Here is a 26432-nt window from a genome sequence, read left to right on the forward strand (position 1 = left end):
GTTAATCTGGCCCTGTACACCGGGAATAACTGGGCGGCGAGGAATTATAGCATGTTCTTTTTTAGCCCAGCCTTGTACGTGAATCAGATAGCAACCGAGCTTAGAGCAGGGGGGAAGAGGGCTCTCCACGTGGGCAGGATCGTTGTATCAGTTGGGGAGTGAGCCCTACTGTTGCTTCTGCTCAGGCGGATAATCCAGAATGATCTTAGCGAATGCCCTCACTGTACGTTGTATTCCCCTAATAAAGACCATTTCCTCAGGGTCTCAGAACTCTCTGTGCCTACTAAACGCGTGTTTGTGTCTTACAGATGACACCACAGGGACCCATTCAGTTTATACTGTATACCACGGGCACGAGATCATGTTTCATGTCTCCACCATGTTGCCATATTCCAAAGAGAACAAACAGCAGGTACGTGTGAACACAGGCTCTTCGAGAATACGCAAAGCATCGAATGGTGTCCGAAACGTGGAGAAAGCATCATCGCTCTGATTTCATAGCATTAGAAACTGTGCGTATTAGTATATGAGCTGAACCTCAGGTACCAACGTAGGGAGATTCTTTATAAAATCTGTATATTTGGACTCTCAGTGAGCCTTGGGAAGAACTGTCCTCACCGATGTTGTCCCCTTAAAGGAGCAGCGATAACATTGCACACACGTGCCCATGTGTGAACCAGTGCGTGTATTTGCCTGCATGAGTGTGGTTTTATAGACTCAAAGTGTTTTGCCTTTGCTCTGTGACTTCTCATGTGCCTGGTGTTCCGTCGGAGACTCCCCAGGACATAAAATAAGCGAACCCCAAGCGATGGCTGGCAGGCACATTTCAGGTTAACGCAGGAGTTTAACGCCAGGTGTCTACATGCGCTGGGCCAGGTTGGGGGGAAAACTACCTGAGACACTCCTCATGTACCCCAGAGATGGGCCATTTCCAGGAGAAAATTTTTTAATGTGTGGGGGACTTCAGAGCTAACAAAGATACATGCTGCTGGTTTTTTAAGGATCTTGGGGGGTGGATTGCCATGCCGCTTAACTTTTCATTAGCTTCTTCTTCCTTTTTTAAACATTGAAGGCATCTGTACAAATAAATATCACCAATATGAGTGGACAGCTGGCCAGCAAAGATCTGTGAGAAGTAAGACCCTAGAGAGGGGCTGTGATGGGCCAAGAAGGCCTGTTTTTCTGAGCACCTGTAATTCTTAATTTCAGTAAGACTTCAGCAAGGGGGAAAAGACACAGCACAGATCAGAGCACTAAAATGCAGTGTTCCAGTCATGAGAGATCAAGGTGCTTTGGGGACATGGCAGGGAGGGGTAGGGAGAGCTGGCCCTATTGGATGGTCTGGGGCCTGGCCCTATTGGGTGGTTGGTGGATTTGTCCCACAGGCGCTGGAGACCCACTAGAGGTTGTAAGCTTGTTCTGATTTTAGAGGGCTCCCTCTGGGAAAAGTCAGGTGGAAACAGGAAGTACCCCGGCCCAGGAAGACTGCTTTCTAGCTGAGGTCACTTCCTGTAAGGCTTGTTGGCGTGGTTGACACTGCCTAAGTTCCTGCAGGAGCTGAATCTCTTAGGATCCTAGGATCACGTGCAGAAGAGGAGCTGAGCTGACCTTCCCCATCATCATGAGTTATATTGACCTGTTACAGTTCAACAGTGATTTCACAGAACTTCCACACAAGCGTTTTACAATCCTCTTCCTCCTCCTTTCATTCTGATCTTTTCGGCCTTGTGCAATCGCCAAAATTGCCCACGTCTCGTGACAGATGGGGCATTAGCCAGAGAGACAGGAGGAAAGAATGTGACAGCTCAACCTTTGCCCAACTCTGAAGACTTTAACCTTATCTCTTTGAGGGGCTGTCCGTATGTGAAGGTCAGCCGTGAAACATCTCCATGTGGACCATGGTCTCCGTGGGTAGCGCCTGGGTCCTCCCAGCATCGGTAGACGTGAGGAAAATGAAAACTTTGAAACTTGTCTCTGTCACCAGGAAGATCATGCAGGTGGGCAGAGGGACACGTGCAGGATGCTAGTGAACCTCTAGTGTGCCCCGTCAGGACAGAGCAGAAAAGAACCCTTGACCATGAGCCTCTCTCTCGACCTCAGGGGCTCAATGCAATAGACAAAAAGACAAGGGGCAGCCTGGCTCATAAAACCTTGGTGCTTATTGACCTCCTAACATCTAGAACACAAGTGGAACAGTCTGAGCCGTATCCCAAATCTGACATAAAGAAGCCGGTTCTCACAGTTTGTAAGCTCTGATATCCCCATGACATCCGCTCCTCTTCTCTGGTGCTGAACCAAACCTTAGTGGGGAGTGGAGAGGTTGATACGTGCCTCTCTGGGACCTCACCTTCCTCCTAATGTGTCCTGATGTTCCCCCGCTCCACACCATCTCCTGGTCTCCCAGCTCCAGGGCCTGCGGGCAGCATCTAGTACCAGAAGAAAGCCTGGGCTCAGGGGCCCATGTGGGCCCAGTTCTAGGCCCGCCAGAGCTAGCTCTGTGAACTCGGGCGCCTGGAGAGCCTTGCCTGGCCCAGGGCCCAGTTCTTGGCGCTCTTGTCTCCTCCTAACTCTCATTCACCCCTGCCCCATGATCTCCCCTGGTCTCAGGACTTTAGAGAGCTTTTATTAGCTAGTGACACCCAAATGTACATGTCCAGCCAGAACTCCCTCCAGAAGTCCAGACTCAGGTGCACAGCCTTCTTCTCAATGGCCCCCTGGGCTGGACGCCTTCAACCTCGTGGGTCCAGTACTGAACTCTGTCCTCCTGTGGCCCTTCTTATCTCAGAGGAATTGCTGGGTCATGGGGTAATCCTGTGTTTGGGAGTCAGCCTATACCATTCTCCCCAGCAGCGCCCCATTCTGCGTTCCCACCAGCAGTGCGTGACAGTTCAACTTTTTCCACATCTCGACAGCACTTGTTATTCCCAGGCTTTTTGTTTTTTCTTTGGTTTTGTTTTATTTTGGAATAGCTCTCCTAATGCATGTGAAATGGATGGTCGCTACAGTTTTGGTCAGCAATATGGAACATCTTTTCCTGGGTTTATCACGTCACCTTTCGAGAAACATTTATTCAACTCCTTTCCCCATTTTTTAATCAAGTTATCAATCAAGTTATTAATCAAGTTATCTGACTTGTTGAGTTCCAGGAGTTCTTTCTGTATTCTGGATAGAACCCCTTATCAGATACGTGGTTTGTAAATATTTTCTCCTGTTCTGTGGGCTGCCTTTCCACTGCGTTGGTGTGGAAAATGCACAAAAGCTTTTAGTCTTGATGTGGCCCAGTTTATCTCATTTTTCCTTTTTTTTTTTTTCATTTTTCCTTTTGTTGGGTGTGCTTGTGGTGTCAAGGCCAAGAAGCCAGTGCAAAAATAATGACTTTCTGAGTTAAATTGAATCGAAATTATTAGAACATCTCTAAACCTTCATTTCTCACTTGTAAAAAGAGAGTAATGTCGAATACAAATCAACGGGGATCCTGTTCTCCAGGAGCTTACAGTATTTAATAGGGCACACGCTGGGAATCCACGAACAGTGAATCACTCCGTTTGGCCGACTAAGCAAAGGTCTAGGACAGGGGTTGGCAAACCACAGAGCATGAGCTAAATCTCACATACTGCCTATTTTGTTAAATAAAGTTATTGGAACACAGCCACGCCTACCCAGCTGCTTTTGTACTACGATAGCAGAGCTCGTGGTTGTAAACTGACGATATGACCTGCAAAGCTGAAAATATTTACTATCTGGCCCTTTACAGAAAAATTGGCTGACAACAATCTAGGAGATCATTTTTGAAAGGTCAGTTGAGGTCAGATTAGGTAAGCACATTGTCCTCACCAAGCACATGTTTCAGAACTAGCTTAAGGCCTTTATAAACGTATACATGTTGAAGCCCCCTCCCCAGGGAATTCTGATGCAGTACCTCTTGTCTGGGGCCCTTGAACGTCAGGCTAAGGAGATGAAGCAGAAGAGAAGGTGGACACAATCAGAGCAGCAAAACAGGAGAGAACGGAGACAAGGAAGCTAGTCAGGAGGCTGCCACAGAAGGGAAGACCAGAGAAATGCAGATCAGCAGTGGGCAGGGAGCAGAGGAGATGGATAGGAGAACCTGGATGCCGGGCTGGTAAAACACGAGAGGCAAGAAGTTAAAGATGGCGGAAGTGTAGGGCTATGTGATCTTTGCAGTTTGCCATAGTGCATTAGTGTTTTAACCCTGTGAATCTGTCACATTTGAGCGACCTCCTTGATGACGTTACTTATGCTTCCATCTAGGTGGAGAGGAAGCGCCACATTGGAAATGACATCGTCACCATTGTGTTCCAGGAGGGAGAGGAGCCTTCTCCTGCCTTTAAGCCTTCCATGATCCGCTCCCACTTTACACGTATCCTGGACCTGTGTGAATGAGTTTAGTGAGGTGTTGGTCGGCCTCAAAACTAATCTGACAGTTGACTTGCTTGTCATGGTTGTTTTGCATCGCTAGATTATTGGAGCCACTATTCTGGATTTTTCCCTTGGGGTTATATTCTGCCCACCTCTTCCTCCGTCCACTATAATGGATGGATTCATTCTCAGAGAATTCTAGGCTTCTAGAATCTCTTTCCTTTCCTCAGGTAGTCTATGAAGTAAGGGAAACCACCTACCATCCATCAGTAGTAAATGACCTAGAATCACAGGTAGTGAACCCTCTGGAGAAATCTGCTTTAAATAAAAATTTGAATGGAACTGAAGTTATTAGAATTCAGCTAAATTTAGTTAAGTAAAAATTTGCAAGTTAAAATAAAAAGCCAAAATAACATTTCTTTGTTGATTCTAAATACTGGAGATAGCTACTGCATTACCTCTTGAAATTTAAGGAATGATGGAATTAATCATATTTTCACTCGCTTTTCCCTCTGCTTCCTTAAATCCCTGCTTGGCTCATCCCGCTGGCAGAGTCCTGCTGACCTTCTCTGTAATGTCCAGGCTCAGCTCAATCAGACAGACACAGGACATAAGCTTGGTGAGCCTGATGGAGGCCATCATGGCCTTGTTGCTTTGGGTCACAGGCCACAACAGTGAGACCCAATCCCGGTGTCTCCATAGGTTATACATAGTGAATAAAAGGCAGCTATCAGGCATTTTGAGGATAAATTCTGGTCTAGATATTCGTGTTCCCTGGAAACTCCAGTAAAAATGTTGGGAGACAGGACCATTGTGACCCATCATGTCTGGAAATGGTTTACTCTGCCTGCTTTGACTTATTCATTGTAACCTAACAATATAGCACGTAAGTTCTTTAAAAGTGGGGAATGGCCAAATTTTTTCCAGGAGAGCAGGTAAAAAAAACTGTATAAGCACCTACACTTCAATAATAATGGTTTTTGCTCCTGTCCCTGCTCATCGAGCGGTATCTTCCTCCATTCCCTGGGATTTCGGGCCCCTGTTTCCCCTTTCCTGCAGCAGTGCTTGTAAAATAGAAGTTTTCTCCAAGTACATGCAGGGGGCGCGAGGGAGGTGGCCCTTTAAGTGACCGGGAGGCGGTCATCATGTTTAGAATTTCCTTTAGTTGTAACTTTTAGATTTGGGACTTGACACATTTGTTTCTGGAAAGGGACAGGCAGAGAGTTCATGCAGGTTCTTTCCTCTGAGTGCAGGAATGGAAACACTTCGAGGGACTGATGGCCTTTCAGCCCTGGCAAAGGAAAGCTGAGGGTGGGACCTCAGGGGAGGAGGAGGAACAGGAGAAAGAAAGCTGGTCAAGGTATTTTAGGCTCCACACACCTGACACAAGACAAGTCCTTTTAGCTGAGAGGCTGCCATCAGCTGCACTGTCAAAGCCAGAAGGAGAGGGAAGGTGTGCGGTGGAAATATTTAAACTGCTTTTATTTTTTAAATGGGTGAGAGGAAATCTATGTCTGATTTCATAGTGGGATGTTTTGTCTTTCCAAGCAAAGGAATTGCTCTTTTTGCCTGGTTGCCTGCTTAGCCGAATAGTAGCTGTGTATACAGCTTTGTGAATAGCTTTGTAAAGCTATGTGTATAGCTTTCCTGACCGATTGGGAGACTAAGCTCTTTCCCCAGAGGATGAGCACACAGAGGTTGAACTTCTGTCTTCCTGAGATGTCTCTTAAAGAAGTCAAGGCTCCATTTCCACCAAAGAGCTACAGATGCCTTGAGCACAGAAGTGCAGGTCTAGGATGATTCTGCACAAGGGATTTCAAGGCATAAGCCATCGACAGTGAGTTTTGGCGTTGATTAATTTCCTTAGCCATCACTACAGATATTTTTGCCTTAGTGAGGTATGATCAACAAAATGACAATTACAGGTAGGTGATGACTTTCTCTCGGTTGCTTTGTCTCATTCTCATGTTTACTTGTTAATTTAGCATCCATTCAATGACTGTTGATGTAATATATTTGTTGATTGATTTGATGTGAGTATCCTCACCTAAAAGAACTTTCTTCAAGGCCATCATCTCTTTGGGAAAAACTTGCTCCATATAGTATTGCCCTGTGCAGTAGACCCAAGAGTCAGGGTCAGTTTGGAATTTTATTGTACCCTAAAACAGGCACAAATTTGCCATGTTTGATCTTGACCAGAGCACTGCCTTTCCTACGCCACATCCTGGCCCGTGTATTCCTCTGTTCTCAAAAATTAATCTGTTAAAAGGGAATCGTGATGTGAAAAGAACGTGAACTTTGAGCCAAATAGATTTGGGTTAGAATCCTGGCTCTGTCGCTTATTAAATTCCTGGTTTTGAAAGAAGTGTTTATCTTCTCAGAGTCGCAGGCCTCATCCATAGGACAGGATAAAGGTAATGCTACTCCCTTGGCAGGTTGATGCTATGTATTAAAATACCAAGTATGCTGCCTGGTGTTCAAGGAGTGCTCAATGGTGGCCTTCGCTATTATCCCTGGTGTTCCTGACCTTGCCCACAGCTTGGTAGGTTGGACCGTGAAGGATGCAGGAAGACTTGGCCTCTACCCTCCTCTCCCTCCTGGGAGAGCCGGACAGTGGCTGAGCCTCTGACAGCCCAGAGACAGCACTCCTCTTATGGAATGAATATTCTTGACGTATCACATAGGCAACTGGACAAATGTAAGGTCTGAATATTGCTGATCTTTGAAGAAAGACCAAATAATTCTGAAATGTTCTCCACATAGGCTGAAAATATTTTCGGAAGAAAGTGTACCACTCTTTGGCCCCCCCTTGCCATCCCCACCGGTGTTTACAGACCACCAGGAATTCAGGGACTTTTTGCTAGTGAAACGTAAGTTTCTATTTTGAAATTTTTTTGCAACTTGTTCTGTATCAGAACACATGTCTTCAGATCCTCCCAGGACGCTGTCTAAGAAAAATCTCACCGTTTAAACGTTGATCCCCTTCCGCGTTCTGTTAATTCTTCATGAGAAACATTCGGTTTTCTGGTAGTGTTATGTAGGTCTTCTCTTGTGTCCCAGTCCGACCATGTATCGACCATGCTGCTCACCCGCCTTGAAGTTTATCTGCTCACGACACAAGGGCCTCAAATTTGCTCTGCTGCCCAGGCTTCTGTTATGGCCATTTCTGAATCCATAGCTACTTGTGTATCTGAGTCTTTCTTGGAGAGCGGGAAGCAGGTGGGACAAAGGGTGGTTATGTGGGTGTGTACTTAGGGAAAGGGGAGTTGTTAGCAAGCGGTGGGGGGGCATGGGGAAGGGAGAAGACAGACGGACAGAGAGAATATGGATAGGATCGTGCAGAACCTGACCATCCAGGCTTCACTAGCTGGTGAGCATACATTTTAGCTCCACCGATAATACCCTACCTGACTCCATGCCCTCCATCCTCTGACCCACAAGAGCTCAGCTACATCCCTCCCCAGAATAGCCCTTAGTTATGACAGCTGGAAGTTCAGCTTGCAATCCCCATTCAGGGGCATGTTCCCAGTGCTACCAGATAGTCCAAGTTTTTCAAACAAGACAGAGATCCAAAATTGTATGTGAAATTGTCTGTGTCTTAAAATGGGGGTCCATGTGTTCCAAGTCCAGAGGATGGATCGGGTGGAGAGCAAGGAACAGACCTGAAACAACAACAACAGAGAGCTTTAGCAGCTAGAAATGGGGAGGGTCTTAGAAGTGGGGGTGGGCTCAGGACGTAAGCAGTCTTTGCAGAGAGCCCCTAGCAAGGGAAGGGGCTGCTGCAGGCCCTAGAGCCATTGAATCCTGGTTAAAGATGACTCAGCAACCTAAGAACCCAGCTTATGAGTGTTATCTGCTGATTTCAACGGAGTCAGTCAACAGAGTGACTTTGACGAGCCCGCTCCGGGCTCTGTGGACACGCGGGTGGAGTGAAGCGAAGACTTGATCTACAGTCGAAAACCTGCACAGGTCAATAACGTGGAAGAGCCCAGGCTGTGGGCTGTGAAGAGGGGTGTTAAAGGGTTGGAGCATGGGGCCAGGATGGACCAGGAGGGGTTGATGGACTGAGAGAAAAGGTAGAAGCCGGGTCTCGTTGAATTCAAAGTGGAGGCAGCAGGAGGGAGGAAGAGGGTCAGGCAGGAAACTCCGAGATATAACAGAAAATGGGTTTTCAACAAAACTTTTGAACTTCCCCCCCTTTATTTGGCCCAACGGGTCATTTTAAATGCCCCTCCCCCCACCAGGGTACTAAGGAGAAAATATCCTCAAACAAAAAATTCACAATTACAGAATTAGAGAAAATAGTAGGCAGGCCTTAAATGCATGCAGTTTACATTCTGAAAGAGATGTCTTGCCACAGACAAGCCCAGCTTGCCCCCACCTCTCAGATCCTTTCTAGGAAATGTCTGAGCCCAAGAAGTTCATTTATCAGTCAGTGAACACTGTCCTTCCTTTGGCTCTTCCTATGAGAAAAATAAGAGTTCATATTTATTCAGTTTGGTGCTAATTCCTTATATGTATTATGTCACTTAAATTCTTACAGTGACCTTATAAGGAAACAAGGTGACATCCATTTTACAGGGTTAAAAATGAGACCCCAAGAAGCCAAACAATTTACTTAAGAGTGTGGCAGCACTGCTGGGATTCAAACCCATAACTGCCTTGACTTCAAGCTCCCGACCCCGTCGTGTGCACTTTCTGTTCTGTGCTTGAACCTTGAACATGGATTTGGACATTTCACTTTACTGCTTCTTAGTGTCTGTAGTCCACTAACCACCAGCTTTCTTTCCCAGAAGAAACTTCCACTAGGGTAAGAATCCCAGTACTCTGTTAGGCAATTGTTACTTCTCTTAACAAAATGTGGCGAATATATATTCAATCCTGTGGAATGGCATCCTGGTGGTTCGGCCCATGTGTTGGAGGAGCGTGTTTAGATGGTTGAGTAAATGGGTAGATGGATGGATGGGAGGAAGAATTGGTGGCCGGGGGCGGGCTCAGCGTGTATGCGATCTTCTAACTAGATACATACCCTCTGCTCAGGAAGCTTACAGTCCAACAGGAAAAGTAAGACAGACATACCTATGGACTATGGGTTTGTACAGAGAAATTTAGAGAGTTTCTAAGCATTCTTCCATGAAGGAAGGGTCGCGCCAATGCTAACACCAGTATTAGGGAAGCGGGTGGCGTTCACTATGAGGAGTTTCCTTGAGAAGAACATTCTTTGATAGCCAGTCAATTTTTGTAACTCCCTTTATAACTTGATTTATTTTAGTAATTAATGGTGAAAAAGCCACTTTGGAAACCCCAACATTTGCCCAGAAACGTCGACGTACTCTGGATATGTTGATTCGATCTTTATACCAGGATTTGATGCCAGATTTGCATAAGGTAACCCTGGGTCCGTGGTCTTCTTTCCTCCTCGTGGGTTGGAGCTGAGAACACAAGTCCTAGTGATGAATCCTGGTTAGAAGAGCCAAAGAGTCGTCTTGGTCTCTGAGGCCGTGGCCACAGAACTGACGGTCATTCTTTCATTGTTGCCACAAGAGAGGGCTGAATGTCCAGATGCAGGAAAGTGATTTGCAGAAATCACAGGCCTGTGGAAATGGAGGTGCAGGGGGGGCGTGAGTATCAAACCACCATCCCCAGAGCACTGGAGAGTGCTTTTTTGGGGTGGCTGTCCTTGGTGACACTACTCAACACTACCCATGCCATAGAGCTGAGGGATAACCACGAGTGGGGATTTTGGAGAGACACTGGGAGCTTTTCAAGGGTTTCTGGAGCTTTACTGGCTAGCCCCATTTTCAAGCACCTGAAACAAGCTTTTACATTTACTACAGATTTGTTTTGTGCCAGACGCTTCCTAGGCTGGAGGTATCTCCGCACCGGGGGGACCCAGCGCCACCTCAGTACCTGGAGGGGCACCAGGGCTCCTTGGAGGCCTCCAAACTCAGTGAGAGATCACTGGATTCCCTAGGCTCATTGATGCAGAGTGATACCATTGCTGTTCGGAAGCGGATGCTACCTGCCACAGGGAAGCACAGAACAAACAGGGAGACTCCCTAGACCCCTTGCATTCATAACCTCCAGCAAAAGGCCCTGCCAGTGAGGCTTGTAAATAAATGGCATGCGGGGTTCAGGTGCTTAGGTGTGGAGATGAAATTATCTTTAATGAGCTGGTGCTCATATGATCCTTTCCCTTGGGCACCGTGAGCATCACCATTTTATAGGGTAGCCCTTGACCTCCGGATGGCCAGTTCACCCTATCTGCTCTCAGGGATTAGGCCAGACTAACTCCAGGGTGCTAAAGCGCCAGACGTAATCGCTCACCTGTCAATTCTTTTTTTCCCCTAAAGTCAGGGAGGGGAGGGGTGCAGAGAGGGTGTCGAGATGAGGACACAGAGCCTCTGAGGTCCGAGCTGAAGCATGGATGCCTGATGCAGGCCTTCCCCAGCCCCCCGTTGAAGCCAAGTCCCCCCGTTATATACTCTCAGATACCGTCTGTGTGTCCCCTTCACAGACATTCTCCCGTGTGCCAACCACGTAATCAGCTCCTCACTCTGTCTCTGCCATCACGCTGTGCTGCGCAAGGACAGGGACTGTGTTCCCCACCCCTGATGTGTGTCAGAGGAGCAGGCACCCAGTCAGGGCTTGCTGATGAAGGAGCGTGCCCATTCTCTGACTACACCCCAGAAGAGAACTGTCCTTTACTGAGCGTGTGCCCGAGCCCTGTGCCCAGCCCCTTGCACGCACCCGCCCGTGTGGTCTTCACCACACGCCTGGGAGACTGGTATCGGCCACGCAAACACACTGCGACTCCGAAATTAACTCACTTGCCCAACGTTACTGCGAGGGCCACAGCGTCGCACAGCCCCAGGGGTACCGTTCACCTTGAATTCTGGACGCCTTGTTCCAGGGCAGGAGGTGGGCTCTATGTGAACAGTGTCCCTGGAGCTGTGCCCGGTGGTGACTCCATCTTCACACCCCAGACGCTAGCAAGCCCCGGAGCTGCTGCGTACTTGACTCCAAAGCCGGGGCTCTCGGTCAAGGTGCGACCCTCGCTCTCCACCTTCTACCCCCGACGTCTAGCACCAGCCCTGGCCCGTGAGGGACGCTCCGTGCAGGCTTGGGGAGCGAATGGGCACAGAGAGTTGAAGCAGCATTTGGACAGATAGGTCTGTGCGTTAAGGGAAGCCAGGGGATGAGACTCGACAACCGTTTCTGGAATTCGTAACTTGTTTCTCTTTCCTAGAACATGCTCAATAGACGGTCTTTCAGTGACGTCTTACCAGAGTCACCCAAGTCGGCACGGAAGAAAGAGGAGGCCCGCCAGGCGGAGTTTGTCAGAATAGGGCAGGTGGGTTTTCTTCCGGAGCCTCCTCGGCGAGATGTGCAGCCGGGAGCCCCACCCGCACCAGATGGCCTGCCTGTGAAGAGTTCCCCGTCTGTGTACTCCCGCGGGAGCTCTGTAGTCTCTCTCAGGATAACTGTGGAAACCAGGAGTGAGATTTTTTGTAATCACGTAGGTGGGGTTCTCTGCAGGTGGGAGCGGGAGCAAAGCCTTCTGCTGAAGAGGGGGTGCCGCTGCCTCCAGGCAGGAGGCCAGCAGGCCCAGATGGGGCTCCCTCTTGTCAAGGGAGGGTATGCCTCCCTCCTGAGGAACTTCTGAAGAGCGAGGAGTCCTTGTAGGGAAAGCACCTTGAACTCCCCTGGCGGGAGTAGGCACACCCGAGCTCCTGCTCTGCTACTTGGAAGCAATCCTCGGAGTTAGGTGGCTCCCACGTTGCATCTTATTCCAGATTCTGGAGGAAATCACTCCCGCTTTGCCTCACTCCCATATGACGTTCAGATGTCTCCGTTCTGGGAGGTGACCCAGCTTTCTGTCTTAATCCCTTGTCCCAGCACAGAGGAGGAGAACTGCCAGCTGTGCTAGGGTTCTGACCCAAAGGGAAGAACCAAGCAGGGTCACCCAGGAAAGCTTAGGGGCAAAAGTAACTTAGCCCCAAACAGGTGCACTGTGACAGGGGCGTCCGACGCGGGTCCTTGTTTAAAGGCACCCTGACTCTGCTTTCTGAGATTCTGAGTCATCAAGTTTAGGAAGGCACCTGGGCGTGTTTTCAGTCTCCCGGTGTAGGAATCACTGCCCTGAGATACCCATGAGTTAAAATGACAGGATGGGGTCCTTTGGGCTGGGACATTGTCATTAAGCTGCATTTCTTAGCTTCAGTGAGAAGGCAGTGTGGGAACCTGGAACTGTAATCTAAAATGGCTCCTATTTTATTAAAAGAATTTTTTTCAAATCACATTTGTTGGGCCTGCGGTTCTCTTACTGCCCAGTAACAAACTTTAAAAGAGATCTCTGTTCTGTAAGGCACTAAAACTGAAGTCCATCGTGAGAGGGGACGCTCCGTCAAGTTTGGTGGCTTCAGGGATCTGTAAAAAAGAGGTGAGTCGATGCTATTCTCAAGTTCACCTGTGAAGGTCCTTTGTCTAAGTGAAGTTATTGCACTTCTTAGAGATTTGTGGGACGGGCGGGAGAGATGAGCTTGTCTGTTGCAGAGTCCCCAGGGAAAGCCCCAGATAAAGTCGAGCAGCATTTAGGGAGAACCGCACGGCCGCCCGCCCCCCCGCCTCCGTTTCCATAGCATGTGTTGCCTTTGCTCACTTAATGGGAGCAGAGCTGCTGGAGCAGGCCTGGTGAGGCGGACGGGGCTGGGCAGTGCTCAAGCCTTGTGTGTGTACAGAGCGCCCATACATCTCGACCACATGCGTGTTCTGATGCTGCAGCTCCGCAGAGGGCTCAAGATGGTGCATTTCTCACAATCTCTCCTGTGGTGCCTGGACACACTCCACAAAGCTCTAGCGCCTTGTGTCTCCAGGTTTTGTGTGTGCTACAATCATCCCCTTTTTAATGTCTGATTCAGTAGGTCTGGGGTGAGCCCTGAAACTCTGCATTTCTAATGAGCTCACAGGCGATGCTGATGTTACTGGTCAGAGGACCACAGCCGAGAAACCACTGCTTCCTCTATCGTTCATTCAGTCACCCGAGAAATGATGTGGTCCGTGTATCTCCTTCTCACCTCCACTTTACTTGGGGGAAAAAATGAGGTGGTGATCAGGAGGAGAAGAGTAGACAATACACTGGCCACCCAGAAACGTACCGTGCACATGATTTTGTACCGTAAACAAATCTCTATGTCCCTAGTTATGTCTGCGTTCCAAGTATGTCAAAGTTTGCTACGTGGAACAAACCCACAGACACTAGAGAAGTGTCCGTTATAAAAGCAAAAGAGTTATGATTGCTTTTACTTTAATGATAAAGGTAGAAATGCTTTGTATCTGACTTACAATCTCTTTAAAGCCTGGTTTCCGGGAAATGATGAGCCCAAAATACAACTGATGCTAGAAAACCACAACCAGTTTAAGAGCAGACTGATGGCAAAGCATCTTTTGCAAAGGTTGCATAAATTCCCACTATCGGCTCTTTGTGTGAATGGTAGAAACCACAGTGTTTCCAAGAGCTCTATAAATACCAGATTCCAGCAGGATTTAGTAACCTTGAAAAGAAGTTCTTAGACATCCATAAAAATGAAAGTCTGTGGAAATGTAACTTGTTCGCCGGTAAAGAGCAAAGCAAGAACATTGATTTTTTCTATCCATTCAGAACCTGCCAGTGGGCCCCAGGCCTGCCTTGGAGAAACACTGACCTAGAGGCCCTCACGGACTTCTGTGCAGCTGCCTCGGAACAGGCCAGAGTCCCACATGCTGCCCCCAAGAGTGTCTTATTTCCAAAGAAGAGGCTTTGTCAACCTCTTGGACACCCATCAGTCCATGTGCTATATTCATGTTCTTAGATGGTCCAGCAAAAAGTCCTGCTCTTAGGCCCCATCCTTGCCCTACAGACTCTACACCAAGCCCCTCACTTGGCAGAAGGGAGTCCAGTGCAGTGGCAAGTGCCATCAGACCTCAGAATGGAGCCTCTGTGGGACCAGCTCTGGGTTCCTGTCACTAATACTTCATACATGATGTCCTCGGGCAACCTGGAGTCCCTGGCCCCTTTGAGAACCCAGGAAAGCAGTGGTCACCCATCACACCACATACACTAGCCCATTAAAATGTATGGATAACACATGTACACCACATTTTTAATACAATTTCAGGACTTCCCACACCTCCTCAAGCTCTTTCTGGATCCTCTAGGACCCTCTTTGAACCCCTGTTTGCCGAAGTGTTCTAAATTTGTGTTCTCTGCTCAGAGAACATTTTGTTATTAAGAGTTGGTTTTTATATCTTCGTGTTACCTAACGCTCAGACGTCTGGGTCTGTCTCCCAATTGGCCTTTACAGTGGCTTGGCTTCTTCATGTCCACCTGCTATAAGTCACAAAGTCAGAATTTCCAGACATCTTCTTAGGGAAATGCCATTCCAATTAATGGCCTGCGCTTGTGTTGCCCTTTCCAGGTTGCAAAATGTCTCCACTTTCTTTGTGTGATCTTTCCAGAATGGCCCGAGCCTTATCTTAGCAATTAGAAGATTTCTTTCGAGCCTTGTGAGTTTCTTAAAGCGACAGCATACTTTTCTAAGAGCAGTAGTGCACACGTATTTGCCCTCATCCCAAATGACACCCTGGTAGGTGATCTCACTGCCACCACTTCTACTTTCCGTATGCAAACATGGACTCCCCCAGAGCACGCACACACCCGCATGTGCACACACACACACACCCATGTGCATATACACATGTGCATGGGAGCATGTCTGAGAGTAAATCTGCAAATGTGAAACTTTGACTTGTTCCTGATAAGCTCCCAAAACACCTCTGTCCTTCGAGACCAAGCCTCCTGGCTCCGGGCATCCCCATGCAGCTCTGGGGCAGCCCTAAGGGAGGGCTAACCCTGCTGCCCGAACCAGGTATGAGACGGAGGGCAAGAGCGCACACGATATGACTATATCGCGCGGGCGCATGAGCCTGTTTCAGGAAGCCCCTCCCATATTCTAACAAACATGTTTTTTTTTTTTCTTTAAGATTTTGTAGCCTTAAGTGGGTCAGTAAGCATTTTCATGTTAAGGCAATATCAACTTCCTGTCTTGTGTACGCCTTCATAATTTTACTGAGTCAGCAGCACAGATCTGATTTTTTTTTTTTAGTTACATGGGTCTTCCTTTGGTGATGAGCTCCTGTGAAGTTTTCAAAAAACAGGCAGCAATTGGTCCAACTTCAGGTATTAAGGAAAAATGCTTGCTTGGAAGACGATACCAATGGTTTGGCGGCTCGTAAGGAGGATTATTATGGATGGAGACATGTCGTCGTGCCCACAGCCTGTGCTTTCCCTCTCTTCCTGCTGCATATGTATTTGAAAGACTTTTCTTCTTAAGAAAGTTTACTGAGGGGCACCTCGCTGTCTCAGTCGGTGGAGCGTGCGACTCGATCTTCAATTCATGAGTTCGAATCCCATGTTGGGTATAGAGATTACTTGAAAATAAAATGTTTTTTAAAAAGATAAGAAAAAAGAAAGAAAGAAAGAAAGAAAAGTAACTGAGGTTAGGGCCTGTTTAACTTCCCGAGCTGTGGTCTCAGGCAGCGTACCATACGTTTCTCTCCAAGGGACCGCAGGATATCATTTCTGGTACACTTACTTTCTGATGCTCTTGTTGCCTTGCAGCCTTGGGAGCCCCAGTGTTTCTGCAGTGATTTCCCTTATGAAGCCGTGTGTGCGGATCCCTGGGGCCAGGCCCTGCTGGTTTCCACGGATGCTGGTGTCTTGCTAGTGGACGGTTAGTGAGTAGCTGCTCCTTCAAATGTTTTCGTTTGTGTAACTTGTAGGGCTTCTGAGACGCGTGACAGCCAGTCAACTCCCTGTAGATAAGTGTGTCATTGGCAGTGAGGTTAGCAAAGTTTTCCTTTCTTACAAAATTAACCCCTTCTTTTCAGGACAAGCAGAAGGGATATATTCTGAACGAGCAAGCCAGAGGGTGAGTCGTGCATGATGGGTTCATGCCTGCCCCGAATCTGATTAGTCCGTGGACATATAATGACCCGCAGAAAGAATCTCCTTTTTGGCCAATACCTATCATGATTCTAACATTTTACCTTAAATCAACATCTCCTATCTCAGGGACATCCTCTCTCTCTCTCTTTTTAATGTTTCTGATTCAAAAAGTATCTTGTGTCCAAAACAAGTAAGAAGAATCTTAGATAACCCAGTTTTGTTGCATATAGAAACAGAAAGATTTGACAGGAAGAGAGATTCCAACTTAATATAAAATCAAACTTTTTGACAATCCAGTGGATCAGTGTGCCTGGGGAGGTGGTCATTTCCCTGTTACCACAGATCAGCCATCAAAAGGACATGACCAGGGCACCTGGGTGGCTCAGTGGGTTAAAGCTTCTGCCTTCTGCTCAGGTCATGATCCCAGGATCAAGCCTCGCCATTGGGCTCTTTGCTCAGCAGGGAGCCTGCTTCCTCCTCTATCTCTGCCTGCCTCTCTGCCTACTTGTGATCTCTGTCTGTCAAATAAATAAATAAAATCTTGAAAAAAAAAAAAAAAGACATGACCTTGGCAAGGATGCTGGAGAAAGAGTTCAACTTCAGACGGGGATTTCATTTAGACTCGAAGACTGTGTGGTCCCTTCCAGCAGGAGGCCCCTTTGGATCTTTCCAGACTGTCGATGAAGGTTAAAGGGGCTAAACACAGTAGCAAGTCGTCTCCTGGGGCTTCTGAGGGAGCCCTGGGCCTAGAGACAGTGTCTTCCAAGGGTACATCTTACACAGCACACAGCAGGCTTCCCAGTCTCGGTTACCATCCTGATGCTTTATGAGATTCCTAATCACCCCTGAGAGGGACATGATGGCCTAGAACTGCAACATCTTCTCATTCTTGGCCACCACCTTTACTCCCTCCTCTGACCCTGTCAGCCTGTTTCCTGAGTGCCTGCTATGCACTGCGCCCTTGGGAAGTGGAAGTAGATGCCTTCTATGGGAAAACAAGACATCAGACCAGGCTTTATAATGGACTTATTTCTGACTTCCTCTGTTACTTCATCTGTTTTTTATATATATATATGCACATATATATGTATATGTATATATATATATACATAGATGCACATATATGTATGTATATATATGTGTGTGTACATGTTATATATGTAAATATATGTGTGAATGCATATATATACACATATAACTATATATATAATTACTTATTTACTGAAAGACAGATAATCTAAAATTTATAAGCTAAGCATTTAAATATTTAATTTTAGAAATTACAAAACAATTACAGCATCTTTGTGGTCTTAAAGAAAACTGAGCCTCTGTGAGCTTCAGGTTCCTCTGAGGGTGGGGAGGGTTTTTTAAGCAGCTGCAAGCTGGTTCATGATAATGAAAATGGAAAAAATAAACAAACTGGGACTGATAATCGGAACTCCAAGAAGGGATTGTGGATATTATGAATACCTATGCTAAGTGCTTGGGTCAGTGTCGGGCACATAGCCGTAGTAGTACCTTAGTAAACAACGGTTACTGTATTTATGATATCCCTGTGGATGTGTTAAAAAGGGAACAAAGTCCAAAGATTTGCCAAAGGCGCAACCAAATAAAATGATTTATTAAAAAAAACAACAACCATGGGGTGCCTGGGTGGTTCAGTGGGTTAAGCCTTTCTGCCTTCCGCTCAGGTCATGATCCCAGAGTCCTGGGATCAAGCCCTGCATCAGGCTCTCTGCTCAGCGGGGAGCCTGCTTCCCCCCCACCCCTCTGGCTGCCTCTCTGCCTACTTGTGATCTCTCTGTCAAAAAACTAAATAAAATCTTAAAAACAGACAAACAAACACAACCAGACTTTCGCTGTATAGTCTCGTTTCTTCATCTCTTCGTTTTATGGATGAAGAAACAAAAGAAACCGTTTGTCTTAACCCAAGATCACGCAGCTGGTTAGTGGCACATCTGGAACTGGAACCCAGAGATGATTTTTATCCAGCACTGTGTCCACTAAACCAACTATATTTTATGAAAATCAAATTAAACTCTACCCATGTTACTGTCTTTACCTTAACACAGGTTTCCAAAAATACAGTCCTGGGCAAATAATTATTGAACATGTTGTGATCGAAAGGGAGTTATATTCTAACTGTTTGTCGTTTTTAGGATCGAGAAAATATGCTTTATAATGGCTCTTTGTGAGGCTTGTCTAAAAAACAATGTAATTCTCTTTGAGTCAGCTCCTGGTTTTTAAATGTAAAATCCAAACCAAGATTACCAAATCCCCTTCTGAAATTTTCATTTTCTGAATCCAAAATTTAATGGAGGTGTTAAATTGAAGGATTCCCGCGATGTGCCAAGAAGCTCTTTTCTTCCAACTTGGGGGAAGTGGCAGAACACAGATGGTAGCCGTATACACCCCCCACGAACTTGGGTTTATTTCTCAGATTATTGTTTTCATTCTCTGGGTGTGCAGCTCTGCTACCCCGTTTGCTTTTGGAAGAAGAGAATAACCCTTCAGGCTTTCTTTGTATTCCTCATTGCGCTTTGAAGCCCCAATGCTCTCCTTACTTCTTTGTTTACCTTTTTCTTGTCGATACTTAATCACATTATGAATCTTTTTTCCATGAGTGAATCTCTCCATTTCCTTTCGGGCCACGTTCCACTCTATCCCATTAGCGTCTGCCTAATTTCATTAGACCTACCCCCTTGAGAGTCTACTCCTGTGAAGGTCATCATTAAAATTCAAGGTCCTTTGTAGTCTAAGTGTAGCAAAAGCTACTTTGAAGGGAGACTACACACTGATGGAAGATGCCATGACCATTTGTTTTGGGTTTGCAGTAATAGAAAAATGGGCTCTAAAAGATCACTGCTTCATAAAGAGATGACAAGAAGGAAAGCATTGCTACAGAAGAGTCATTAAAGTCACGTGTCACTTTCTCAGATCCTTGCTTCCTCTCCCTTCCTGGCTATGTATAAACTTGTTCAGCCACCTGAGAAAGATTTGACGGAGAATAAATGCTGATTTATTCTGTACACAGGTGTGCTGCTATACAGTATCTCTCTGTCTTCAATGTCAAACGAAGCGCTTCTGTCATTTATGAATCTTTCCAATACTGTTGCTCGTGCGGTGGCCCCATCCATCCACAGGGCTGCTGTGCTGCTTTTACACTAAGAGTATAAGCTTTGTCCCCGCCCGGATCTGGGTCCCTCCACATGTTCAAGACGTGACTCTAGACGAGTTATTAGCATGTCTGAGCCTCAGGTCCTTGTCTTTTAGATGGGAGTATTAGTAGTTCCTACCTAAGCGGGTTCTTGGGACATTTCAGTTAATAACATGCGAAGCACTCAGCCCTGAGACCTGACACGCAGGATGTCCTCTGTGTATGTGAGCTGCTGCTCACAAAATGAAATAACCAAGGTGCCTGGGTGGTTCAGTCAGTTAAGCATCTGACTCTTGGTTCCGGCTCAGGTCATGATCTCAGGGTGGTGAGATCAAACCTGGAGTCGGGCTGCCTGTTCAGCATGGAGTCTCCGTCCCCCTCTCTCTCCTAGGCCCCTCGTCCCACTTGCATTCTCTCTCTCTCAAATAAATAAATATTTTTAAAAATTAAATAACCATAGTTACTTAGTCAGGTATGATGATTGGTATCGGAGTGATCATCCCATGTTTTGAAAATTCATGTCTGTCCCCAACAGAAGCACAAAGCCTGAGCATAGAGTAGAATTTACATTTGCAGAAAGAATGTAGGGGAGAAAGAAGAGCTTGCGTTGTTGGGACAGGGCTCCTAACTGCTTCCAAGGGGAAGATTCTCCCGCTCCTTGCCGGCCAAGTGGGCTCTGGATTTGTCCAAGCACAGAGCCTGCCAAGCTTTTGCTAGACAGAGGGCCTTGCTCTGGCTCCCCTACATTCTTTCTGCAAATGTAAATTTCTCCCAGGGAGAAATAAATTCCCAGCCAGGCTGATTTCTAGAAAAGCCAAGACCCTCAGGGCCCCATGAACCTAAATGGTAACCAAAGAACCAAACCAAGACTCACAACAGAGTACTTGAAGACCTAAATGTCAGACAAAGCACCGATAAAGAAAAAGCCACTTATCCAGCCTGAAATGTCTACACCATTCCAGGTCCTCTTTGTCTTGTACTGGTTCTACCTCCTGCTCAGAACAGATCCTTTGCTTACAAAAGAGCCTTAGTATTTCTTTTGGCCCTCTCTGTCCTGGGGACCCCCAGGAACAAGGTGTTTGCTAGCAATGTAAGTTCCCAGTAAGTAAACTTAACAACAAATCCTACATATCATTACGGTGTCTTCGATCATCTCTTCACCAGAACTTTTCCTGATCTTTCCCATTACAATTAGGTTTTTTTTCCTGTTATTTGGGTAACTTAGTCAACATTTCTCTTATTGTTGTCTAAAAAGGAGATTTCCTATTTCTCTATAGAGAAATACTGGAAATGTGTAGGTAAACTCTTGTTGATACAGAGATAGACATGAAATAGGGTGGGTTTCTATTTGTTTTAAATTCAACAGGAAATTTTTATTTTGCTTTCTGGAGAAATATACAAAATAACCTGAGAAGTGATGTGATTTCAAAATTACATAAAAATAAAATACTTAAGAGAAATGACTGAGCTTTTTTCCCCCTTTTTTTGTAATTTGCTGTTCAGTCATTTGGTACAATGCCAAGTACAAACTGGGGTGGAGAGGTGATGTGTTTTCTTTGATGAATATTGAAGAGAAGAATATAGTTTCTAGGCCCTGCTGCTCCTTTCCAGTAGAGAGGAAGGAATGTCGGTCCTTCTCCCTGAGCTGAGAGAACAGTGTTTGACCTTACGAATGTTCTAGAAGCTGATGTTCCTTGCCTAGAAAGAACTCAGGTCCAGGACCACTGACAGGCGCGTCTTGTAGGTTCTGAACGTGTGGGCTGGGTCCAGTTCTGGGAACCGTGTCTCCTCTTCCAGATGACCTCCCGTCAGTGCCCGTGTTTGACAAAACCCTTCCGGTGAAGCAGATGCACGTGCTCGAGACTCTGGACCTCCTGATCCTCAGAGCAGACAAAGGTGATACTTCCCTGCCCCACGGTGTCCTCTGGGAGCAGAGAAGCTGGTAGCCTTCTGTGGCCACCACGAGGCTCGCGGTGGTCGGACCACATAGGTCATGCCAACTACTGCCTTGTGGGTGGCCGGTGCTCAGGGTCCCCGGAGGGGTCTTTGTTTTCTTGGGTGGCAGAGTCAGAAGGGAGGGCGGGAGAAGGGTGGGGGGGGCACAGTGTTCAATGCACTGTTGGGTAGAGGCGGTGTGGGGTTTCTTCTCAGTTCTAGAACGCCTCAGCTCCTAGCTCTATAGCAGTTGCTTTCCTGCGCAATCCGCTCTTCCGGTCTTCCCGCCCATCTCCTCCTGCGCCTTCTTTATCTCCCCAGGGAAAGACGCTCGCCTCTTCGTCTTTAGGCTCAGCGCTGTGCACAAGGCCATCGAGAGCAAACAGCCCGTGAAGAGCAGGTGTGACTGCAGGGACAACAAGCTGGAGAAGACAAAAGGTGACCACAGTCTTCGTTATCTTGGTGGTTTCTGGTTAATTCTTTTTCTCCCTCAGACTGATCAGATCTGACTGGAATTTGGTTTTCTTGGTTTGGTTTTTACTCGGAAACATCACTAAGATAGCATGACTCTTTCCCTAAGAGAAGCCTGAGAGGTAGCCCAATATGTGGAGGGCCAGAGGAAAGTCTAGGCCTGGCGTGACGAGCTTTGAAGGTAAGGCGAGTTCTGTTCATAGATCTGTGAAGAGAGACTTTTAGCCTCCGGTTCCTGGAGCTCCACTCACCTGTCGCTTTAAGTCATACGGTATCATGAGTGTGACGCTAAGACCACAAACTCTAGAATACGGGGACTATGACTTCCTTCATTTTCCTGAAGCTCAGCCTAACTTGTATTTCCCGTCTCCGTTTGCCTGGTGGCCGGAGCGTTGTCAGGCACCCCCTGGGTCATGCTCAGTGTCCAGGGTCCTTAAGCATCACCACATTATCAAGGCCTGGGCACTGCCAGGGTCCTGTCACGTGTTCAGCATCCTTTCTCTCTCTCCCCAGGCTGCCACCTCTACGCTATCAACACTCACCACAGCAGAGAGCTGAGGATAGTCGTCGCCATCCGGAACAAACTGCTCCTGATCACGAGGAAACACAACAAGCCAGGCGGGCTGGCCGGCATCTCCCTGCTGTCGCCCCTGTCGGAGTCACCTGTGGAGGAATTCCAGTACATACGGGTAGGTCCGCCCTTCAGATCCCTTCTCTCCTGGCCAAGGTGTTAGGAGGCCAACTCTCTCGTTCCACCCAGGGTCTGTCACCCACGGGGGTTGTCTCTCGGGTCAGTACCCAGCAGAGGGAACCCTGCCTGCTGCTCTGGTTTCCCCAGAGGACTGAGGCTTCTGGGCTTTTCCCTACTCCATCCAGCTCATTCATTTCAGGGACCACCTACCAGTGTTGTTCTAGGCACTAGGGGGACAGCCGTGAGCAGTCTCCCTTCTCATGGAGATGACTTTCTAGTTGTAGGATGACACAAAAGAGAAACTAATTCTCTGTGTCCCAAGGATAACAGTAAAGCAAATTGAGGGAGGAGAAGACAAGAAGTGGGGACGGGGTGATCTGTTCTAGAAAGGGTGTTCCAGAAGCCCTCTCTGAAAAGGTTGCCTTTGAGCAGAGATCCAAGGGAAATATGGGGTAGATGAGGAGAACATCTGGGGAAAGGAGGAAGCAGTCAGTTAAGGACCCAAGGCCCTCTGGGGCAGAAGGAGCAACCAATTAAGGACCCAAGGCCCTGTTCAAGGCGCTATCTGGAGGCCACAGTGGCTGGAGCTGAGGGAACACAGCAGGGATGGCAGAGAGCCCTGAAGGCCATTGCTAAGATTTTGGCTTCCACTCTGAGTGAGAGAAGGCAGCCAGTGGAAGGTTTTAAAAATACCTTTCTGGCCCCGACAGAGAAGAGCATGGAGGGGGAGGGCCAAGCGGAAAGAAGGAGACAGTAAGAGGTTAATGCAGGATCTTAGCAGTAGATGACCGTGGCTTTGGTGGCCAGAGAAGGGGAAGGAGCTGCCCTGCCTTCCCGAGCTGGTAGGATTGGCAGATCCACTAAGGGTGGGACCTTGGAGGGAAGCCTCCTTGAGGGTCCCTTTCCTGCTCTTACTATCTCTACTTTCTTAAAAACTTGGGTATATTAAGTGTGAACCACTTAATAGTTAAAATCTTGCTCTATTTAGGTGTTAGTCCTCTTAATATTATAATTAGTGATCTTAATGACTATTTCTGTAGAGCACGTGCATTTCTGTGGCATATCAGCTCTGAAATCAGATTTCTTGAGCTCCAATCTTGGCTGCCCCACTCCTGGAAACTATGCGAATGTGGGCAAGCCTTGTGACCTCTGAGCCTCAGTCTCCTTATCTGTAAAATAGAATAATAAATAGCCTTACCTACTTCATAAGGTCATTCTGAGGATCCAGTGAGAACCGTACCTGGCCCTGTGTTAAGTGCTCAGCAAGGTTAGCAATTATGATTCCATTATTACTGAGTCATAGGACAGGGCCGAACTCTCTAGAAGCTAATGAGGGTCATGCTGTTGATATGGTTTTGTCAGGTATTTTGAGGACAGGTTGTGGGAGAGGGGATTCTGGCACAATCTCTGCCCCTCTTTCTCTGTCCTCACCTTCCCTGCCAGTAAAGGGCTCAGCAGGAGCCTAGGGAGGGAACCCACTACTAGATGTGGGGGGTGGGGTGGGGACGGGTAGCAGGTAGGGGGGAGGGTGGTTGCTGTGAAAATGGCTGCTCCGTGTCCTGACCCCCTTCTCCCCACATCATCATCAACCACACAGGAGATCTGTCTGTCCGACTCTCCCGCGGTGATGACCTTAGTAGATGGGCCAACCGAGGAGAGTGACAATCTCATCTGTGTGGCTTACCGACACCAGTTTGATGTGGTGAATGAGAGCACGGGGGAGGCCTTCCGGCTGCACCACGTGGAGGCCAACAGGGTGAGTCGACAGGTGGAGGGCAAGTGGGAAGCCGAGAAGACTAGGAGCGTGTCTGCTAACCTCCCGAGGCTGCAATTAGGATTTCTTTAAAATCACTTACAACAGAACGCAGTGGTAGTCCATGATACACTGTTCGGGCTGCACCCTAGGAAATCACCTTCTTGTGGCTCAGAACGGTTCCGTCTAATGGAATCACCCCATTATTGCCCTGCTCAGCTTTTCTAGATCTCCCCCTGCCCTTCTGTCCTTCCTCATAACGGAGAAGTGAAGGGTCGAAAAGCTCAACCTGAGTAACTAAAGAAATGAGAACGTCTGTTCAGTCATTCACTCCGGAAGGGCCTTATCCTCTCTCCATGGCCCAGGCAGACTCTCAGCCTGGGGCTCGGGTGGTTGGGGCGGGCTCAGGCCCTGGGTCCAACCGCCAAACTCTCCCTAGGAAAGGAGGAAGGGAGAGAGAAAGAGTATCTCCTTCTAGCCTAGGCTACACAGAGCACAAGGCTGTCCGGGGTTTGGAGGCGATCCGGGGCCCACCTGTAGCTGTATTTGATGCCAAAGATGACAAGGTAGGGTTTGAATGTCCGTGCCCCTGGGGAGACAGGGAGCGCTCACAAGCCTAAGACCTGCTGACCTGTCTGTCCCTGGAACTGCTCCATGCTGACACAGCAGATGGGAGGGTTCTTGGGCCCCTTATCACTGGGGAGTAGGGCAAGGCCTGGTAACACTGGGGCCCCTTGAGGTTTGCCTAGTGCGGACCCAGCCCCCGAGCTTGGGTACCGAGGACACCGCAGAATGGGGACATTGCCTCCACGGAGAACATAGTTCCTGGAGAAGACATCCAGACCTACAGACGTACTCTAGTCCTGTCCAGCTAGGTCCGAGAGACTACAGAATTCCTTCTGATTATGCTTTACAAGATATACTAAAAAATACAACTTACATGAGGGCACGGCCAACCCAAATAGTCATTAAAAAATTGCTCATTACTGTATTAAGAAGACTTCACACCAAATGAGAACAAGATTTTAAGAAGTAGAAAAATCAGGGGTGCCTGAGTGGCTCAGTGGGTTAAAGCCTCAGACTTCGGCTCAGGTCATGATCTTCGGCTCCTGGGATCGAGCCCCGCATCGGGCTCTCTGCTCAGCGGGGAGCCTGCTACCTTCTCTCTCTCTGCCTGCCTCTCTGCCTACTTCTGATCTGTCTCTGTCAAATAAATAAATAAAATCTTAAAAAAAAAAAAAAAAAGAAAAATCAGAAAAAGAAAAATCTAGATATAATTAGGGGACCTTCTTGCCTCCCACAGTTATCAAGTACAGATCATCGGTTACTTCTCATATGTTGCATGTATATTTGGTGATGTCCGAACTTGTCTGCAACTGGGGTCCTGCAACTGGGGTGGCTTTAAAAGCCACCACTGCCCGTGTCCACCCCAAGAGATCTTGATGGTCTTATAGGTGGATATGGGCTTTGGAATTTTTTAAAGGATCCTCAGGTGATTCGTAAGTTTAGACAAGTCTGGGAACCTCCTGTGTACATTGCTTCTCAGCCCTGGCTTTAAAAAGATGAGTGCACTGGCCCCACCCCAGGTCAATTACATTGGAATTTCTGGGTGTGTGGAAATCAGTATGCTTGTGTCTTGCAAGGCGATGCAGATACAGACCTAGTAGAACGAGTCTGCCCTGAAACTCTTCCTAATTTAAAGCCGGAGGTTTTAAAGCCCTCCATCCCAGCAACAGGGAACCTATAACCTCTTCCAGGCTCCCAGCTTCTGAGGAGTAAGGGCCCAATTTGGCTTTAAAAGTTCTTGCCCTTCTCGGGGGCACCTAGCTGGCTCAGTCAGAAGAGCATACTGCTCTTGATCTTGGGGTTGTAAGTTCGAGCCCCACGTTGGGTATAGAGATTACTTAAAAATAGAATCTTTAAAAAAAAATGTTCCTGCCCTTCTCACTTTTCTAAACCCTGTGACCAGCCAAAAGAGGTAGAAAAATCATGGCCCAGCAAGCAAGTCTTTGTTCCATCAGTCCCTTCCCTGGCAACTAGTTTCCTAAGACTTCACATGCTT

At 47.5% G+C, this 26432-nt stretch overlaps 1 protein-coding gene across 9 annotated transcripts in view; it reads left to right on the top strand.

The window, feature by feature from the left end:
* GARNL3 (GTPase activating Rap/RanGAP domain like 3) overlaps positions 1 to 26432 on the top strand; it is a 144715-nt gene that overhangs the window by 98735 nt on the left and 19548 nt on the right. For all 9 annotated transcript variants that reach the window (XM_004757275.3, XM_004757276.3, XM_004757277.2 and 6 more), the window contains 12 exons: positions 309 to 412; positions 4270 to 4378; positions 6257 to 6302; positions 7141 to 7247; positions 9650 to 9765; positions 11627 to 11731; positions 12746 to 12820; positions 16037 to 16148; positions 21318 to 21416; positions 21777 to 21893; positions 22440 to 22615; positions 24215 to 24373. In XM_004757275.3, the coding sequence (XP_004757332.2) occupies positions 309 to 412; positions 4270 to 4378; positions 6257 to 6302; positions 7141 to 7247; positions 9650 to 9765; positions 11627 to 11731; positions 12746 to 12820; positions 16037 to 16148; positions 21318 to 21416; positions 21777 to 21893; positions 22440 to 22615; positions 24215 to 24373 (1325 nt within the window). The remainder of the gene's footprint in view (positions 1 to 308; positions 413 to 4269; positions 4379 to 6256; positions 6303 to 7140; positions 7248 to 9649; positions 9766 to 11626; positions 11732 to 12745; positions 12821 to 16036; positions 16149 to 21317; positions 21417 to 21776; positions 21894 to 22439; positions 22616 to 24214; positions 24374 to 26432) is intronic.

This window comes from Mustela putorius, unplaced genomic scaffold (genome assembly GCF_011764305.1).
Source record: "Mustela putorius furo isolate JIRA1106 unplaced genomic scaffold, ASM1176430v1.1 tig00000596_pilon_pilon_pilon, whole genome shotgun sequence".
Classification (NCBI taxonomy): domain Eukaryota; kingdom Metazoa; phylum Chordata; class Mammalia; order Carnivora; family Mustelidae; genus Mustela; species Mustela putorius.